The sequence below is a fragment of the Dipteris shenzhenensis genome, chromosome 4, assembly GCF_047967505.1.
Source record: "Dipteris shenzhenensis isolate YYH24624 ecotype China chromosome 4, Dip_SZ_1.0, whole genome shotgun sequence".
Classification (NCBI taxonomy): Eukaryota; Viridiplantae; Streptophyta; class Polypodiopsida; order Gleicheniales; family Dipteridaceae; genus Dipteris; species Dipteris shenzhenensis.
Genome location: NC_141599.1, coordinates 42,383,903 through 42,404,099, shown reverse-complemented (window position 1 = coordinate 42,404,099; position 20,197 = coordinate 42,383,903). Strand labels below are relative to the sequence as shown.

Genomic DNA, 20,197 nt, shown 5'->3' with positions numbered 1-20,197 from the left:
GTACTGGAATGGAGGTAGTCTGTCCATGTGGAGTCTGTGCGTGCATACCAACACCTTTGGTCTCTCCCTACTGCAAGTGCCATAGAAGATTACAGTGCTAGCCATGGTATCCTGCTACGCCTAGAGGTGTAATCCCCATACTCCCTGACTCGGTACAGATACGTGATGACCTGAAATGCAGCATCTAGTTCGAAGTTGTAATGGAGGTGACCCAAACTCTGTCTGAATGATCTGGTGAGGAACGGATGGCTTACCACGGATAATCCGTGATAACATGAGAACTTGCAGCCTCTCCATCGTGACCCACTCTGCATCCGACAAGTCTGGCCCCCAGCATGGACTGCCATACATCCTTGCTGGGCGGACCAAGGAGTCAAAAAGCAACCATTTGGTCTGTGGATCTTGAAAGTGAGAGCAGAAGCACTGCCTCTCTAGTCTAGTCCATGAAGCATATCCTCTGCTCAGACGTACATGGATCGCAGGTCTCATAGTGAAGATGGGTCCGGAAAAGACGACCCCAAGATAAGTGTATGATGAAACTACCTTTACAGGGGACCCATCAAATGCGAATTGCTCCTGGTGCATGAAGGGAGAGAGAGAGAGAGAGAGAGAGAGAGAGAGAGAGAGATGTAAGGGATCACTATTAGCTAATAGCGATCGCTTGTCCCATGGATCTTGAAGGGTCTTACATGGACTCTAATACAATCATATCATCTCTCTCATTTTCTACCTCTCCTGTGGGGCAGATTTTTTCCTCTTTGCGGACCTAGGGTCTTGCCCATCTACCCCTCTCTAGCTCGAGATCATGTGAACTAGTTTTGATTTTGCAGATTAGATGTCTTTTTAAACGTTGATATGTCTTTCGCGAGGTATTTTTGCATTCCATAGCTGTCCATTGAGTTAACTTCTTGCGTATAAAACTGCATTTTTTCCCCTGGGTTTGGCCATAGTGTCTGTATCATTTTCTGCATCACAATCTCTCTTATTTCACATGCATCTTCTAGTATATCAGTGGTTGTTATACCCCATGATTCCATCCACTTCAACCTCTCTCTATATTAACTTGTGATTTGTGTAGCTTCTAGGCCAAAGGGCCCATGATAAAATCGAATCAAAAGAAGCAATAATACGTGTGTGTGATCCTTGGGACTGTTGCCAAGCGCCATCCATAAGTAATTTGAGCTTTGTGCGAGCTTTGTTGGGTCTCATTAAGGAGTCCTAGTTGTTTGAGATCTATTCTTTGCTCCATACATAGGAAGAACTTGCGGGCATCCTGAGGGGGCTTGATGGTGTCATGGGTGACTTTGATGGGGTGGAAGCTCACTAGTCCTCCTTTGGAGAGTAGGTTTAAGGGGAGGGGTTACGCTACACAATGCATTGTTGACTGCAAAAAGGAGGATTGTAAGGAAGGCAAAAGGGGGCCAACAAAATGGCACTATGGAGGTTGGAAGTTGGATAGGGAGAGGAGGCTTAAGGAGATGATTATAAGTCAGGGAATCGGGACAACCCCTCTCACTTGAAAGAAAACCTTGGTGAAAGAGATGAATTGCAGAGAGAAAACAAGCTTGGGACTATTCTTAGTTCTGCATATTCTCTTGGCAACTTATTTCATCACTCATGTTATGGTACAATATACGGCATGGACAAGAATCATTTGTGCTGAGGTTTATATTGTCGTATGATATTGAGAACTATATTGAGGCCAAATGTTTTCCCTTGGTAAGAAAACTTAAAGGTGCCAAATACATATCTCAACTAGGAGCGTGCTTATTTATCCAATGACAATTGGTTGTGCGAATTTCATTAAGACGCAACCAAGGTTTTGTGGATGTGGATGGTGGGTTTGGAAGGTTAGAATCCAATGATGTTCGAATTAAAGTGGAAAGCGGTGATGGATGCCATGAAATAGCAAGATTGTTAGAAATTACCCAACAGAGGGTACGCACAACGGAAGACTGATAGTATTGCCCAAGAGCTCACACAGTGTGGTGTGGAGTGGAAATATAAAGTGTGGTGTGGGGACGGAATATAAAGTGTTGCTTCTATATTTGTCTCTAAGCATTGTCTATTTACTTGCTTGCTTATCTATGCACATAAGTTTAAGAAGTTTGTGATTCCACACCCCACAGCACACTTTATATTTCCGTCCGTCCACAAAGTAGGACAGGATACAATAGCAAGAGGTTCTCCTTCTAGATGTCAAGCACTTCTAGATCTCTAAGCCCGCATGCTCCACCTCGAGCGTACGTAGACTCTCTGTCCAGAGTGTTCTTCTCAACCTTGCTGCCTTGAGTGTCAGCCTAGGTAGGCAGCCCTCCAAGCTCAGTCTGCAGCTCTTCCTTCTCTCCTGGTCCTCCGGGAATAGGCTCCAAGATAAGGTCTCCTGCTGCTCCTGACTGTTTGTCTTAAGGGTCTGTTTGGGCCGACCAGACTGCGCCCCCCCGTCTGTAAACCGACCTGGTTGGGGGCTGTTTCTTCAGACCCGCCTGGCCACGTGGCAGCCCACCATAGGCCCAGGCACTCTGCCCACTTGCTGGCCCTGTTCCCGACCTGTTGCAGGCTCCACACAAGGCTTAAAGGCCCTGCCATGCAGGCGCCTTTGGCCACTGCAAATCCTGCCTTCTGTCAGGCTTCCAGCAGCCCTGTTCTCCATCCAATAAGCCTCCGTACAGCCCCGTACAGTGGGGCTGTACCCTGCCGATGTCATCGTGCCCTTCACAGGGCCCTGTTGCAGGCCGTACGCCTACCATGAAGCTCTATCTTGCCAGGCCAGATCCAGGGCTACATGCCCCCGCCATCTTTCTTGCATCCATCCAATAAGCCTCCGTACAGCCCTGTACAGTGGGGCTGTACCCTGCCGATGTCATCGTGCCCTTCACAGGGCCCTGTTGCAGGCCGTACGCCTACCATGAAGCTCTATCTTGCCAGGCCAGATCCAGGGCTACATGCCCCCGCCATCTTTCCTGCACAAGGTTTCTTGTGCTGTCCATATGAGAGCTCATGTGCTGCCCATGTGGCAGTCTATACATCCCTAGGTCCACCTCCCTCATGCGCTCCTCATATGGGGGCTTACAGATGGGGAGGTGACCATTCCAACAAAGATGTGATGAGTGACCTGTGACCATCTTTGAACTCAAGAGAAATGTTCATTATTGGATTGATATTGCTTTGTGTCCAAATATCCAAGGAGAAATATTGAGCTGCATTGATGAAGCTCAAGCTTAGATGTCCATCTATAAAGCAAATGCATAATGTTGTTTATCAAGGAAGAGCTGGGGCAATCCCTTTCATTGGTCCTGCCACATGTGTTGGGCTTGGAATGTGACTGTCCCATGGGACTGGCCAAGTTGGCCAGGAAGATATCATGTGGTGAACGTCACGGACCCACCTGAGAATGAAGTTGAAACCATATAAAATTCACAGGAATGCTAATGAGGGATCTGAAGTCACCAGTTGTTTCCCTTAACTTTTGTCAAGGGTTTTTAATCTAACAGCAAAATACTGGTTTGTCAGCCAACATTTCTATGATCATTTAGGGAAGATGAAACAGCCGCATCAAATTCAGAGGAATGCAAGAAGCCTTATAATGATGGATTGAAATTTGTCATGGTGTTACCATTTTGTTAAGGGTTTTTAAATATAATGTTGCCTCTTAATGTTTATTTCATGCTATCGAGGAAAATCTTGTTTTTGTCAACAACGTTTCCTCTTTGATAAGATCAAGCAAGGTAGCCAAAGCAAGAATGGGGGAATGAATGAAATGAAATGAAATGCTTGTATTAAAGTCCGTGGGAGACCCATTAGGATCTATGGGACTGAGAGAAACGCAAGTACAAAATACAAGGTCTATAGAGTTCTAGAAATAACTCCGCTAGACAAGACATAAACAACAATCTGCACTAGGATAAGTAAACCTACCCAACTCAGTCTAAAGTTACTGAGACAATGAAACAAAATTACAAACATGTAGAACTGAAAATGGAAACTAGTAACAAAGAGAATGGACGTATATGCCTCTAGAGAGAGCTGTTATCCCTACGAGCCACCCAGTCTCCAGTGAAAGACTGAGGATCGTTAAGACACCCCTGCGGTGGTCAGTACTTGCTCCTATGAATTACCATCTGGATCAATGTAGCTCCAACCTGTCGTGCTAGGAGGGAGAGAAAGGTCATGAGATCGTTTGGTAGCGCCGTCTGCATATCTTGTGCGAATTTGATTGCCAATATCCCTGACACCGCTACGTAAAGTGATGCCGTCCTCAATCAAACTGTCCTCACAGATTTTACAGAGCCTCTCCTACTTGGGCAAGTCCGTCCCTCTACCAGTCTCTACCTCCATGTCATGGGAGCTGACTCTAAATCTGCAATTAGCTTGTCTCTTGTACATGGAAGTATTCCCCTTGCTGCTCATTGTATGCTAGCATGGGGTTGATCTCTTTCTTGCAAAACTCCATATTCCCCTTACATCCTCTCCACAAAGTGGCCACCACTTTTTGCTGCACAAAGTCCCTTATGGCCCCTTTCTTCAGAGGTAAATCTTGGCTTGAGATATCCCACCTTTCCAGCCAGATTTTGGCTTGAGATATCCCACCTTTCCAGCCGGTTATGTGTCTCTTTGAACCATCCTTTTTCTCTTGTGGCTTCTTTTGCTTTGTAAGGGATTCTATTGCTGTCCATTTTTTTCAGTTTGAGCATATAAGAGACCAAGAGACATATTGCTTCACCCTCACGAGATAGCATTCCAGTTTCTGCCAAAATTATGGGATAGGGAACTGGCACTCTTACCCCTAGCTCTTCTATTAGGAACCTTTCTCTATTTTTTTCCTTTTTTGTTTTACCAGATTTGTGCCCCATACTTGACATCCATACAGTACCACTAGCTGCATAAGAGCCTGAAAAAGGAATTTCCTCGTATTCCAATTCCTAATATTTGATTTCCTGCATTTGTTTTGTAAGATAAACAAACCTTTAGTATCCTCTTTTCTACACATAGTTTTCATTTGTAGTTGCCCTCAAAATCCAGTCCCAGATACTTGTAAAATTTCACCACTTTCTAGCTTACCTTCATACAGGAATTAAGAGAACATTGAGGTGCTGAGCTGCATTTTTGGCAAAAACAACTACATCATCTGTATAGATAAGCAATAAGACCACATATCCTGCAATCTGGATGCTACCTCCGCCCTTTTGTCTTATTTATTCCTCTAGTTTATCTATGAAGAGTCCAGAGAGTGTTAGAAACGAGAGAGTGAGAGAGCAGGAAGCAAGAGAGCTGAATGTAGTACTTGCAATAGAAGAAGTGTTTGTTACAAGAAGTGGGATGGGTTTTGTCTAAATGACAAAACCTTATCCTTCACTAACCGTAGTTAGTGAACTAACTGTAGTTAGTGAACTAATTGTGGTTAGGGGGAAAAACCTCTAAATGAGGGAAAAGTGCCCCTAACCTACTTATTACATTACATTGGTCACTGCTGAATTATAATAATAATTCTAACACCCCCCTCCAGTGCCAATGTCATGTACAAGGAAATGATCAATCACCAAAAGGATAGAAGTTCAGGGCACTACGAAATGCCTCAAACTTTTCACGTGGAAGTGCTTTGGTGAAGATGTCTGCAACATTGTTATGTGTTGACACATAGATCATACTGATCTCTCCTGCATGCAACTTCTCTCTGACATAGTGATAGTGAATCTCAATGTGCTTCGTGCGAGCATGAAACACAGGATTCTTTGCCACGGCTATAGCACTCTAACTATCAGTGAGAATCGGAGAAGGACCCTCCAATGAAAGATGAAGATCAGCAAATAAACGACACAGCCAAACACATTCAACTGTCGCTGTGAAAGCTGCCCTTTACTCAGCTTCACATGAGGAGGTAGCCACTGTAGATTGTCTCTTGCTCAACCAAGAAATGCAAGCATGTCCTAGAAAGAAACAATTCCCACTGGTGGACTGCCTAGTATTATAGTCTCCAGCCCAATCTGAGTCACTGTAAGCATGCATCTGCAAGTCACCCCCCTTGGGAAACATCAAGCCAAAATACTTTTTACCTTGCAATTAACGGAAGATGCGTTTTACAGCCTGCCAATGCATAATCTTTGGGTTGTGCATATACCTGCTCACCTAAGAAACTAAATCACCCGCATCATGCATTGTAAGCTTCAGCCCCGGCTTCCATGGGAGTGGACATAGGCTTGCAATCATGCATGTTGAATCTGTCCAAGAGCTTTTGAGCATACTTGGACTGAGACATAACAATGCCACGTTTCTCTTGAATAAACTGGATCCCCAAAAAGAAATGTAACAAGCCCAAGTCTGACATATCAAATGTAGCTTTCAATTGGGCCTTGAAATCTGCAATTACTTCCTCATTTGATCCGGTGAGTAGCATGTCATCTACGTAAAGAATGATGACCAGAATATCCCCCCCATCCTTCTTGATGTAGAGGGTGCTCTGAGTTGGACTATTGTGCAGCCCCTTGCTAGTCAGAAAGGCATCAATTTTGGCATACCATGCACGTGGGGCCTGTTTCAGCCCATACAAAGCTTCATTCAGCTTACATACCTGAATTGCATTTCCTGAAATTTCAAAGCCCGGAGGTTGTTTGACATAAACCTCTTCCAACAAGTCTCCATTAAGAAAAGCTGTTTTAATGTCCAACTGATGAACATTCCATTCAAAATTTGCAGCCATGGCTATAACTGACCTGATGGTTGTCATCCTGGATGTAGGAGCAAAAGTCTCCTCATAATCTATGCCCTTTTTTTGAGCATATCCTTTGGCAACCAGCCTTGCCTTGTACCGATCAATGGACCCATCTGGCTTTCTTTTGACTTTGAAAACCCACCGTGTACCTATGGCATTCTTACCTGGTGGCAAATCCACAACATCCCAAGTTTGATTTTTATGAATGGACTGCAACTCATCGTGCATGGCATTCATCCAATGCACATTATCTTTTGCTTCTTTAAATGTCTCAGGCTCCTCCTCATCAAGAAGAGTACCTGCATAAGCTGATTCGACTAAATGAGCTCCCTCCATGTGCCTTACTGCACTACGAGTTCTGCCAGGCAATGGAGCTTCAAGCCTACTCTCCCTAAGAGTCTGAAGCAACCGATGCGGGACTGTTTTGGCTGCGTGTATCTCTTGAATTTCTTGCCTGACAACTTCATCCACACCCTGAGGTTGTACCAATTCAGCTTGGGGCTGAATCTGTACTTGTGGAGCTGGCGGAAGTTGCTGTAAATTCTGATTTTCAGCGGGGGAACCAAATGCTATAGGAAGCATCCCCTCAAACACATCATCTGAAGAGGCCGGAATCTGAAATTCAGCATTTGTATGTGCAGAATTTTCAGAGAATATGACATCTCTACCGACAAAAATCTTGCGTGTAGCAGGATTGTAGAGACGATAGCCTTTGCTTTGTGAGCTATATCCCACAAAAATGCAATTTAGTGCCTTATTTGACAACTTGTGTCTGAACTCCACAGGCACGTGGGCATATGCAACAAAACCAAAAACTCTGAAGTAGTCCACTGAAGGCTTTCTCCCATGCCATGCCTCATAGGGAGTGATTGTCTTCAAAGCCTTTGTAAGAGCCTGATTTAAAATATAGTTGGCACACATGAGGGCTTTTAGCCAGAACCTGTGAGGCAACTTCTTACTTGTGAGCATGCATCTATCCATTTCCATGGTGGTGCGATTCTTCCGCTTAGCTTTGCCATTTTGTTGAGGTGTTAGCCTCACTGTAAGCTGATGCATAATGACTTTTTCTTTCAGAAATGTCTCAAATTCATGAGACATGTACTCCCCCCCTCGATCTGTGCGAAGTGTCTGCACCTTGCGTCCTGTCTCATTTTCAACCACAGCCACAAAGTGTTTGAAATGCATAAACACCTCTGATTTTGCCTTGAGACCATAGACCCAAGTGTAGTTGGTAAAGTCATCTATGAATGTAACAAAATAGAGATAACCCCCAAAAGCAGGTGTCCTCATGGGACTGCAGACATCACTGTGAATAAGCTGCAATTTTCCTGTAGCTTTCACTGCACCATCCTTCTTGAAGGAAAGCCTATGCATTTTGCCAAGAATGCAACCTTCACATGCACGAGGAGGAGGCGACTCCAAAGGAGGTAATGCATCAACTCATTCATGCCTCTGAAGTGTCATTAAGCTGCCATAGCTCATGTGCCCATACCTGGCATGCCATAACTCCGCATTGTGCATTGCAGCAGTGGGAGTGCTAACTGATAATGCAAGATGGGATATTTTTTCATATAAATCAAGCTGAAAAAGACCCCGATACAAAGTGCTAGACAACCTCAAAGCATATTCATTTTCTTTGTCTCTGACTGCACACTTGTCATCATAAAAAACAACCTGAAATCCTCCTCTATTGAGTGAGGACACTGAAAGCAAATTCTTCTTTATACCTAGCACATAGAGTACATCTGATATTCTGAAATCTGTGCCATTAGTCGATGTGAGAATAATGTCTCCCACTCCACACACTGAATGTGAAGAATTATTTGCACAAGTGACCTTCTTCTTGGTGGGTGAAGAATGCAAAGTTACAAACAGATTTTTCTTGGAAGTGATGTGCTTTGAAGCACCGCTATCAAAATACCAAGTATGTAGTGTTTCATCAACACTGAAAGAGCATTCATCCTTTGAAGGAACTGCAAGTCAAAAAAGCATATGGGTCATCATCATTAGTGGCTGTAGTATCTGAACTACCCACTGAAAAATTTGAAGTGCAAGTAAAAAAGGCATAGTGCTCTTCAACCAAGTTGGCTGCAACATCTCCTCCATCATGGCAATGTGGACCTGATGCATCTGATACAGCCATACCGGAATCCCTTTTCTTTTCTTTGGCTATGCGCTTCTTGCACTCTCCAATATAATGACCTGGCTTCTTGCAATAATGACAGATGCCCTTCTATTTCTGCTTGTTTGTATCACCCTGTGCCTTATAAGAAGGCTGTCCAGAATCAGCTTTATGCTGATGTGTGGGCTGATGGGCATTGTGGCTTATGCTGCCCTTTACCCTTGGGCTTGAACTTAGAGAGCATAGCATACTCGCCAGCGCGGGTTGCCATATTTTTGCGTGTTTGTTCCTCCTGCAACAGAAGTCCTACCAACTCATGAAAGGAGAGAGGATTGCTGCCCCCTCTCAATGACAAATTCAGCGAGGTGTGGAAATCGAGATAGGAATCAGGAAGAGAGTTCAGAGTGTTGGAGATCATCTCTGAATCCGGAATGACTTCATCAATGTTCAGCAATTGTTCCCTGAGATCCTGAAGCTTCGTGAGGTGAGAATTCATGGAATCTCCCTCCTCCATATGTGTATGGGAAAGTTCTCGCTTTAGAAAGGAAACTCTGGCATCGTTTCTTGCTGCAAACATACTCTCCAGTATTACCGAAGCTGCCATAGATGTCTTGTATGACCGAATATGAGGTATAATGAACCTCTTGACAGAAAGAGAAATTACTGAAAGAGCTTGTGCATCTCTAGAGTCCCATCTTTTGTGCTCTGCTGTGGGAGCTCCTGGAGCGGTTGCTCCAATCACCTGTGCTGTATTTGTACCTCTACCCCTGCCTCCAGTTGTAGGAGTGACAGGTATAGGCGTTGTATCTCGTCTTTCTTCATCTCCATTGACATAATCCCATAGATTTTTGCCAACTAAGATATTTCGAACCATGAAACTCCACAAGGAGTAGTTGGTGCCATCCAACTTATCCTCCTGTGTGAGAACCCCAAACACCTCATTTGAGTTGCTCTGTGCCATTTTTGCTAGATAAACTCATAAATACAGCAAACTGAACAAGTAAAATCCCTTCCTGGGATGTAAGATGCACAAGTAAAATCTGCAAAGAAAAATATGCCCACAGTGACAAATAATATCACAGCCTGTCAAAGGCTCAAAATGCACCACAATGCTCTGCTCAATGCCCAAAAATCTGCAAATAGAATTTGCAAAAGGTGGCAAAAGTCTGCAATTTGACTCGTACTGAGTCCAAAAGTGTCTGCAAACTTCCAAACTGCCCTTTTACTGCAAAATTGCAACCCAAATGCAAAAGCCCCAATTTCTTGTGGGAAATTGCATACAAAAGAGGGCAAATGGTCTGAAAGCCCCAAATGTTGCACAAATTGCAGTGTACCTGCAAAAGCCCCAAATTTCATTGCAAAATTGCAATGTAATTGCAAAAACCCCAATTTCTTGGACAACCTGCAACCCAACTGCAATGTCTGTCCAGAAATACAGAATGCCCCAAATTTTTGCAAGATCTAAGCCAAAAAAATGGTTATCTGCAAACAATGCCTGCCAAAAAACCAATTGCTAGAGTACTTGCAAGAATAAAACTTGCACAGAAGGCCTTGCAATAGGAGTGTACGGACGCTTTCAACTTGTACGGAACTGATAGTACGAATTTCGTACAAGATACGGACTGAGTACTGCCTCGTTGTACGGACGATTAACTGTATGGAGTACGGATGATAGTTGTGCGGATGTACGGCAGGTGTGTACGGAATTTGTACGACGACTGTACGGAAGGTACGACGGTATGGACAGCAGGTGTACGGCAGATGTACGGAATACTCCGTACGACTTGTACGGACAGCAGCGCAGGAGCAGCGTACCGATGAGTATGGAAGAAATGATGCCTGCAGTATGTACGTTGTACGGATGGTAAACTGTACGGACGACGAGCTGCTGACGACGAGCTGTACGGACAATCGACACAGATCTGTATGGAACAAGTAGTACGGCGCAGGTACAGTACGGACAGCAGGAGCGTGAGCTTCGTGAATTGAAGCGTGGGCTGTACGGCTGTAAGGGGCTGTTGAGCAGGGAGCTGGGCAGGAAGTTAGGAGCAGGAAGCTTGCAGGCTAGAAAGCAAAAGAGCAGGATCTTGCTGCCCCGATACCAAATGTTAGAAACGAGAGAGTGAGAGAGCAGGAAGCAAGAGAGCTGAACGTAGTACTTGCTATAGAAGAAGTGTCTGTTACAAGAAGTGGGATGGGTTTTGTCTAAGTGACAAAACCTTATCCTTCACTAACCGTAGTTAGTGAACTAACTGTGGTTAGGGGGGAAAAACCTCTAAATGAGGGAAAAGTGCCCCTTACTTACCTTATTACATTACATTGGTCACTGCTGAATTATAATAATAATTCTAACAGTAGGCGAGGACCCTTTCATACAATCTGGCTGTAGCAGCCCTTAGTTCTAGAGGGGCTTCCATTCTTTCCCATAACTTTTTCCCAGTTCCATCTGTCATATTAATGTAAAAAGAGGTTATTGACAATGTGTTGGCTACGTTTTGTATATTTGTTGCGCATAATTATGCATATTGGTCCTTTACTGGAGTTCATGTGGTTATGTAGGCTGCAGCTTTCTGGAAGTGCTTACGATCTTCTGAAACAGACGAGGATGAGGATGATTCAGGGGCATTGGCTGCTGTTGGATGCTTGCGGGCGATCAGCACTATTCTTGAGTCAGTCAGCAGACTACCACACTTGTTTCCTCAGATGGAGCCGACACTGCTTCCAATTATGCAGAGAATGTTAACAACAGATGGGCAAGGTATGCCTGGCTCCCAGTTCTAATGTTGAAAGCACATGTTCCCATTGTTGCTAGGTTCCCTTTAAATTTTGGAGTCTTAACTTTATTATATGTATGATATCTGCAGATGTCTTTGAAGAAATTTTGGAAATAGTATCGTACATGACTTATTTCTCTCCAAGCATATCCAAAAATATGTGGAGTCTTTGGCCACTGATGGTTTCAGCAGTGGAAGACTGGGCTATAGATTTTTTTGAGAGTAGGTTATCCCCCTTCTTGTTCCATTATTCTGGGAGACTTTATAAATGCTTCTCTTAGTCATTATTCTTTTTCTTTTTATATTGTTGAAAGTCTTTATGGATGCTGTGTTTTCCATCTTTGCCTCGTGGGCTTTTCTTGCCATCGTTACGATGGCGCTGTATTCTTGTCAAACTCTCTACTCTTCCCTTTGTTCGCTTGTTCTATAAGAAATTACAATTTGTATATGTATTCTGGGTCCAATTGATGCTGGAAGAAATAGAGCCTCTTCTTATGAGTACTGCTACACGATTCCAGACCTTTGTCATGTTATTCCGGCCCAAATGGACATTCCAGGTTAGGTTGAGCTATTTAAGTAGGTGATACCATCCTCTCTTCGTGTTCCTTCCTACGCCCCACTTCTTGTACGCTTGTAGCTCAGTCTTGAGCACACACATACGCTAAGGCTCTTTTGTTGGATGCTATGCTAAGATACGAAGCTCAAAAGCTCAAACAAAAAAACTCAAATGTAAGCTGAGGTCTGAGACTCAGAAATCGGAACCCGCACCGTGGTAGCTCTTCGATGTGTTGTGAAGATATCCTGGATCTGCATCTGTCAGGCTGTCTTGCTCTGGCGATCTCCTCTGAGGAGAGCTGAGATATGTCAGACCTCAATCGTGTGTGCTTTGGTCCCACTCCGTGTCAGTCTCTGTCTCCCTCATTTGCAACTGAAGAGTTGTGAAACAAGCTTTTCCTATGCACGACTTCAAATCATTCAAATCTTTTTTTATATGGTACAATAAAATCAAAAGTTTCAAGCAAGATCTGAATGCACTTCTCCTCTACACTCCTAGAGGAGTCAAAAAAACTTTGATTCATACAACTCACACCAAGTCATTCAAAATCCAACTTAGACATACTGGAGCACCATATTGCAACAAAGCATTATGGGCGTGAACCTGAGTCCATGCAACAATTGATTTCCTTTGAGACTTGTTTGATCGTTCTTTATAAACTGAGTTAGTTTGGAGGTTTTATGATTCCAAACTGAGTTAGTTTGGAGGTTTTATGCACAATCGTGGAGGAATTTATCCTCGTGAGCTTTGAAGCTCTCCCTCTCTGTGTGTGTCATTGTTGTTCGTTTTTTACATGCCTAAGGTTCTGGGCTATTTCTTTCTGTGCCTCTAATTTTTACAGATATTCTCGTGCCTTTGGACAATTATATCTCAAGGAGCACCGAGCACTTTCTGTCCTGTAAAGAACCCGACTATCAACAAAGTCTCTTCAAAATGATCTCTCGGGTAAGAAAAGAGGAGCTTCCTGTAAATGAGCACATGACTTTGTCAGGTGATCAAGCCTTTCAGTGTGGATTCACGATTTTAAGAATAATGATAGCATGCAGAGTTTGCGTGTTTTGGATTGATGTTACGTTGATGTTTAGACTTGATTTTTAGGTGTTTGCAGAGCAGAATCTGGAAGATGGTGACATAGAGTCTGCACCAAAGCTAATCGAAGCAGTGTTGCAGAATTGCAAGGGAAGGGTCGATGAATGGATTGAACCTTACCTGAGAATTACTATAGATAGACTACGGAGAACAAAAAAGAATTATTTGAAAGATTTGCTGATTGAAGTGGTGAGTTGCTTCTGGTTTGTCATTTCAATCTATGCTACAGGCTTCTTTGTAAAAGCTGTACAGGGAGCATTTGTACATCTGATTCATTTTTCCCTTTTGAAATTGAATTGTTTTGATGCCTTCTGCTGACTGCAAAATATATCAGCAGGTATTTTCATTATTGCACACTAATAAAGGGTGATTATGCAGCGAAATTCTATGTACTTTTAAGCAGGAATTTGTATTTCAGAAGTTCTTTTCAAATGGCCAGACCTGATCAAATGTCGTAAACCCTTTGAGGATCCATCATTGCACATTAAGGGCAAGCACTGGTTTACGGTTTACTGATTTGTTGTTTCCATCTGCCTTGAGATCTGTTTTTAACTCATAGGGTTTATTTCTTCTAAGCTCTTTTGCGTCTCTGGTCCTCTCAGTTCCACCCGGTCCTCCAGTGCTGCTTCTCTCTTTCTGCTACCTCCCCGTTGCTCCTGCGTCACTTGTCTTTTGTTGTTCCTGCCCTTGCCCTGCTTTCTCTTACTTCCCTAAACTCGTTCTCATTTGATCTCTTCTTGATTATTCTTCCTGTAAGGGAGTCTCAAGATATTTTTCCTGTCATCTCTTGTGACCTTTAGCTCAAGAGAAGGTTTGGCATTTTACCAACCTTAGGGTTATTCCTTTTCGAATGAACTTTACAAACTTTGATGGTTTGATTATGTTCTGTTTGTGTTAGAGGTGATAACCCACCTGTGAGCCCCCATAAGAGGAGGATAGAGGGGAGTAGACCATTCTAGGCATAAGGTGCAGACGCTTGGATCCAGGGTTGAATATGGACGCAGAAGCTGCAAACAGATTTTTTGGCAGGGGTATTGGCCTATTTATAGGCCACACATAGGCCCCTAGATTTGGGCTCGGAGATATTGATATCTTTTAGCTGTTCTTCTGCTGTATTTGGCAACCAGTCGAATTTGAACTGTGATTCGAGAAGCGTTCATCCTGTAAGTTCACAGACCCTCCAACCACTTAAATAAACAATATATTGACAAGAGTTTTCCTGATGGGTCCAGGAAATAATGCTCTCAACAGTATGTCCATACTCGAATAACTTAAAACCTAGTACTAAAGACGAACCGACTAATCTGGAAATGAACGGCATAAAGTATATCCTTCCTCGAAACGTGGTAAAATCTGCTCAAGGTAGAAGTACAATCATCCAGCTATGTGCTGGGCTATCTACAGCCAAAATAAAGGATGGATCTATAGAGGGCTGAAGAGGCTTTTCTACTGCTCCTTAGTGCATGGGCTAAGGCTTCCCAAATAGCCCTTTACATAAGACAAGAGGAGCAGCCAAAATGGCCAACAAGCCTAGAAAGTAGGTGATCCAACCCAGGGTCGAATTGACCAGACCATACAGGGAACAGGCCGACCAAGGTGGCAGATCGGGGACAAAACTAACATCCAGGGGCCTAGGTGTGGCCTATTAATATTAAATAGGCCATACCTCTGCCAAAGTAGTGCTGCGGTAGTGCATCCATATTCAGCTCTAGGTCTAGGGTCTGTGCAGCCTCCACTCTCCCCTTATGCGTACCCTGGTGTGTCCTCATATGGGAGCTCAAAGGTGGGGCAATGATGATACAAACCCCCCTCAACAACAACACAAAAAGAAAGAAAAAAGAAAAAAATTGTGGGCCCACATCCACAGTGAGTATTCGTGAATAAATAGGAGCCATTTGCTGCAGTAAATGAGCTCAACCTGCTTGTCCAAAATCACCTCCCTAATGACTTGATACTGAACCTCAACATGCTTTATCCGAGCATCAAATAGAGGGTCCATCAAAATCGTAATGCAACTCTGGTTGTCACATAGGATTGCAGTTGCTTCTTTTAAAAGAATGTTCATGTCTTCCAAAATCCACCCAAGTCAAATGGACTCACATACTACTGTACAAGCTGCTGGAGGAGTGAGCACCTGCCAGCAGTTGCTTGCCTCCTCTGAACGATACACTATGGATACTCGATATCATTCCAAGGGACAACCATGCAATACCGTACTGTATGTTGAGAGAGGATGCGATTTGGGTTAAAGGTGCACTGCATCTACAGCAGGTAAAGCAGTCTTTTGTTTGTGGTCAAGAGACTCTTAGTTACTTTGACGGAGTTATGTAATTTGCATCGCTGAAGTGCGAGTTCTACAAAGTAAAAAAAGCTTGGTGGTTCTATACCATTTCCTCTCAGCTTGAATCAGGGTGCAGACCATAACGTTTATGCAATATAGATAATTTTGACTAGATTATTTCATTTTTACTGAAATGTAAACCTCCAAAGTATTAGGAAGCTTGGCGGTTCTATTTCTGCTTCTTGTTTGAGTCTCTGTATATACTGCTACATAGAATTGTACTGTGACATTGAGACATCAACACCCTCAGCATCATTCATCATCATTGGTGCTCAACTAAGGCGATTCTAGAAGTGTGGCATGAAGTGCTAGCAATGGGTTGAAGAAAGGGATATAACAGAAGGCTAAAGGTCATAGTGGTTTGCTTCATCATTCATAACAGATCATGAAGTTGGGAGTTTAGGGGGATCACCTGGTGTGCAAACCATGGCTCATTGCCCCTTGGTAATGACCTAGCTCACACAATGGAGGGCCAGAGGTCTTAGTGTGCAAAGTGCGATATCATGGTTCCTTAGACTAGGCCAATAGACTGGATATATCCCCTAGACGCTTTGACAATGGGCCGATCTACACCCTAGTCTGATAGACTGGATATATCACCAGTACCCGCTAGATGCTTTGACAATATGCCCATCTACCCAGGTGAGGAAGTATGTCATCAGGTCAAACCTTTTAAATCCCATACCTCTCAGTCTTGGACTGAGCCCTCCACTATGCTTCCTACAACTTGTAAGTTCTGTAGAGAGCACTTTCTTGAGGTCACAGAGGCTGGCTCAGAGACTTGGATATCTTTAAATCCACCTGTTACTTTTACCATTGTCTTGGGTAAGCTCAGAACTTTATCACAAATATGGAGAAGTGAGGGAAACTGAGGGATCACCCTTCCAGAATGGATTGCATGCGTGATATTCAACTCTCAGAAGGTCAAGACTGAGGCCCATTGGTTCTTCGGATGCAGCTGGGTGCTTTTCCTATGAGATAAGGAGGCAGTCTTTGCTGAGAGGGAGTCAACAACTTGTTTCACTTTGTTAGATACTGTACTAAAGATGCTGGGTTTTATTTTGAATTCACATAGGTTGATTATCGTGAACCTGCAGTAGCTCAGGTCTGGAAACCCCTATCAAAAGGAGGGGAGGAGGAAGGGTAAATACTGAACATGACCAACGTGCAAAAATTGAAATAATTTCCCTGAAAGAAGATAGAAATGGTGGGATGGGCCTGAAAAAGATCTGATGGTAAAATGACTAATCATTGGGTGAAGAGCCTACAGTGGAAGGAAGCCCGCAGTTGCCCTTACGAGGGAAATCTCATATGCTTGTGAACAGAATCCTGCTATGCGGGCACCACCAGGCAAAATCCTGTTATCCATATGGCTGGTATGCGAAACACAAAAATGCCTTCAGCATGTATTGGGGCCAATTTCCGATTGTTACATTTTGGGAGTTTGATTGCTTTGGAATGTTTCTCTGGTTGACACTTGGTTGCACAAGTGGCAAGTATACTTCCAGTTTCACCCTTACCCAGATGAAAAGAAAATGCAGCTTGCAGTATGGTATATGTCAAGGAAGGCTTTGAGGCATTTTTGTGTTGAGAGCGAAAGAGTAGAGCAAACGGTGCAGCAAAAGGACCTAGCAATGGAGCAGTGTTTTGTTATAGCTCTGAAAATGATTGCAGCAGTACCTTTGAAAGGGCTCGTAGCAGAAGGTGTGCAAAGAGGTAGAAGGCTTCTAGCAGCAGTCGTATAGGAAACTTGAATGCTTGATGATCTGACTAGCATATCATAGGGAGTGGTGCATGCTGTACATGGCATTGTTGAATGCCTGCAGCACGTTGAGTTGACTTTTGATTAACAGGCCATGCATTTTGTTTATAATAACCTTTGGGAACTTATCTTGGTGTTTCTTTTACAGCTTTGTTGGTGAGGTTGCTAAAGCATTAACAGAAAGTGCTGCTGTTGATGGCAGGTTGCGAATGCCTTTTATTACAACACAGGGTTGGCTTTAAGCATTTTACAAAAAATGGGAGTCACGTCAGAGATATTTGAAGCTTGGTTACAGCTTCTTTATGAGACAAAGAAAAGTGGTCAGCCTGTCCATTTTCGTAGGTAAAATTTGAGATTGTGGCCTTAATTTGGTGTAAAATATGAGTACCTGACTGTTGTTGTAGGAAAGCTTAAATGAAGAAGTTTTTGGGATTTGCAATCAATAGTTTCCTTGCTATGAAGATGAAATGCAAAGTGAAATATACTTCAGCCCACTTTTCTTTTAGGGGAGGAGGCACCATGCCATTTATTGCCAAATTGATGATTATTTTTTTGTTTGGAAGTTATATCTTAGAATCTCATATGGTTTGGGGATTGGATCTATAGGGAGCATGATAAGAAGGTGTGCATTCTCGGCTTGGCATCTCTGCTCCCTGTGCCAGCAGAACTCATGCCTCAAGAGTTGCAGTCGGGTCTTCATCAGGTGTTTCAGGTGGTTCTCAAGCTCCTTGTCGCCTACAAGGAACAGCTGGCAGGCAAGTGCAAGTTCTATGTGGAGTTTGGGCATTTTTTAAATGGAAATTCCTGCCATTACAAAACACCTTAGGTTTTAACAAAAAGTTATATGTGTAAATATCATCGACCTAACAGTAAATGCATGATTTTGCGGGTTTTTATTTTGCTAGCAATGATGCTTGCAGAGAATTGTGAATTCTGATATCCTTCTTGATAGCTCATAGGACAAACCTTTTTTATATGCCAACACTGGGAGGTTTGATATGCTGTTGAGATGAGAGGGATCTTGTTTTCCATCTAGAGAGTGCCTTTTTTCTTTGTGTTCTATGATCTCATGCACATTTTGGCTCTACAATCCTTATTATAGAGTCAGAAAAGAAAGGTAATGATACTGAAGATGATGGGGAACTCGAAGCGTTGGTGTCTGATGAAGAGGACAACTGGGATAAGGACATTGGGGAAGATGATGAGGATGGTGATGAAGTAGACAGTCACAAGCTTCAAACGCTAGCTGCACGGGTGTGTGCCCTATTCTCATAACATGCCCGTCTTTATCATTGCAAATTTTGGGGTAAAAATGCTCTCATGTTTGTCTTCTCTCAATATTTGGATGTGCAATGCCAGGCAAGTGCATTCCACAGACGAGCTGAAGACGAGGATGAAACAGATGACGAATTTACGGATGATGAGGAATTTCAGGCACCTATTGACAATGTTGACCCATTCATCTTTTTTGCTGATATAATGAAAGGTTGGCTTCCATATTTTCTTTGTACTTGCTTTTTTTATCTGTAATGTCATATGTATCATATGCTAACATGTGGAAACTCAAATCTAGCATGAAACACACATAATGTGTTGTCATTATGGAAGGATATACGTAAGAGGCAGGCACAAAGCCTAGTCACCACTGAAAATATATCATGAAAGCCGGGAGTTTCTTCTTCAGCCTCAAGGAGCACATCTCATGGTCCACCTTCAAGGAAAATGCGAACTGGTTCTGTTGAATTGCATGTTGCAACTTGCACCACAGATAATGTGAAAGGCCAGAGGATTATTGAAAATTGATTTGACAGACAAACAAAAAGTAATAGTGAAGAATATGCAGTTGAAAATTGAGAAAAAAATCTTTGTGAAGAGTGCAAACAAAACGCGCAGAATGGCCCATCCTTCATTATGAAAAATTGTAAATCTTCACATCCGGGGTATATGATAGTCTTGACATGTTGAGGTTGTTATGCTGCTGTTCTTTTGCTCCTTTTTCTCTTTGTATTGAATAACACCCCCCTTGCTGGCATCCTCTATGTTATTGTCCCTTTGCCCACCCTTCTGCATGTGCTGCTGCTACAGGGGCTGCTATGTTGCGCTACCTCCCATCCCTGCTGACATAGCTTCATGGAAGGCCTTTCCTGCAGGCCTAGCCTAGCCTCCAGGGCTCAACCTAGCTTAAGCTTCGATTGAACTCTACATATGCAGACACAAATTCTGAAGGAAGACTGTTAGAAGACGTTAAGAAACCCTAATCAGTCGTGTACACAAGATGAAATAGAAGAGTGCTTGATCGAACTCCCAAATGTGCAAATACAGAGGGTTTCATCCTTGTGAGGTCCTAAACCTGAAAACCTAATCTAGGCTTCATCACTTGACACATAATGGTTTGTACAAGTGTCTCAAAGTAGCCAATCCTTTTTTTGAACAAATCCTTCGGCAACAAGCCTGACTTTGTCCAAGTTAAGCTATCATCTGCCTCGTGTTTCATAGTGTAAACCCACTTCCAACAATGGTGTTCTCTTCTGGTAGGCTAACAATTATTTTCTTCATGATGGCATCAGATTCGGCTGGCATTGCTTCCAATATTTTCCGATAGTTCTGTTCTTTGAAAGTTCTTGGCTCTCTCTCCTCTTTCCCCTCCTTTTAACCTGACTTGCTAACTCCTTTGTGACTGCTCTAAGGCTTGTCTCTTAATATGGAGTACTCCAGAGTCCAGGGTCTTTCAATACCACATAGGTAGCTGATATAGCTTTTTAGGTGTCTTTTTTCATTAGCTGCTCTGCCATGACAGCTGGCTGTTCAAACCCCTCTCCTCATCACTATCGTCTCTAAGTTAAG

At 43.2% G+C, this 20,197-nt stretch overlaps 1 protein-coding gene across 1 annotated transcript in view; it reads left to right on the top strand.

Moving 5' to 3' along the window:
* Positions 1–20,197, top strand: part of LOC147902889 (importin beta-like SAD2) — a 58,635-nt gene that overhangs the window by 34,261 nt on the left and 4,177 nt on the right. Inside the window, exons 14-21 of the mRNA XM_087374009.1 lie at positions 11,391–11,589; positions 11,696–11,827; positions 13,003–13,106; positions 13,260–13,439; positions 17,556–17,695; positions 17,960–18,108; positions 18,456–18,607; positions 18,713–18,839. Of these exons, the coding sequence (XP_087230135.1) occupies positions 11,391–11,589; positions 11,696–11,827; positions 13,003–13,106; positions 13,260–13,439; positions 17,556–17,695; positions 17,960–18,108; positions 18,456–18,607; positions 18,713–18,839 (1,183 nt within the window). The remainder of the gene's footprint in view (positions 1–11,390; positions 11,590–11,695; positions 11,828–13,002; positions 13,107–13,259; positions 13,440–17,555; positions 17,696–17,959; positions 18,109–18,455; positions 18,608–18,712; positions 18,840–20,197) is intronic.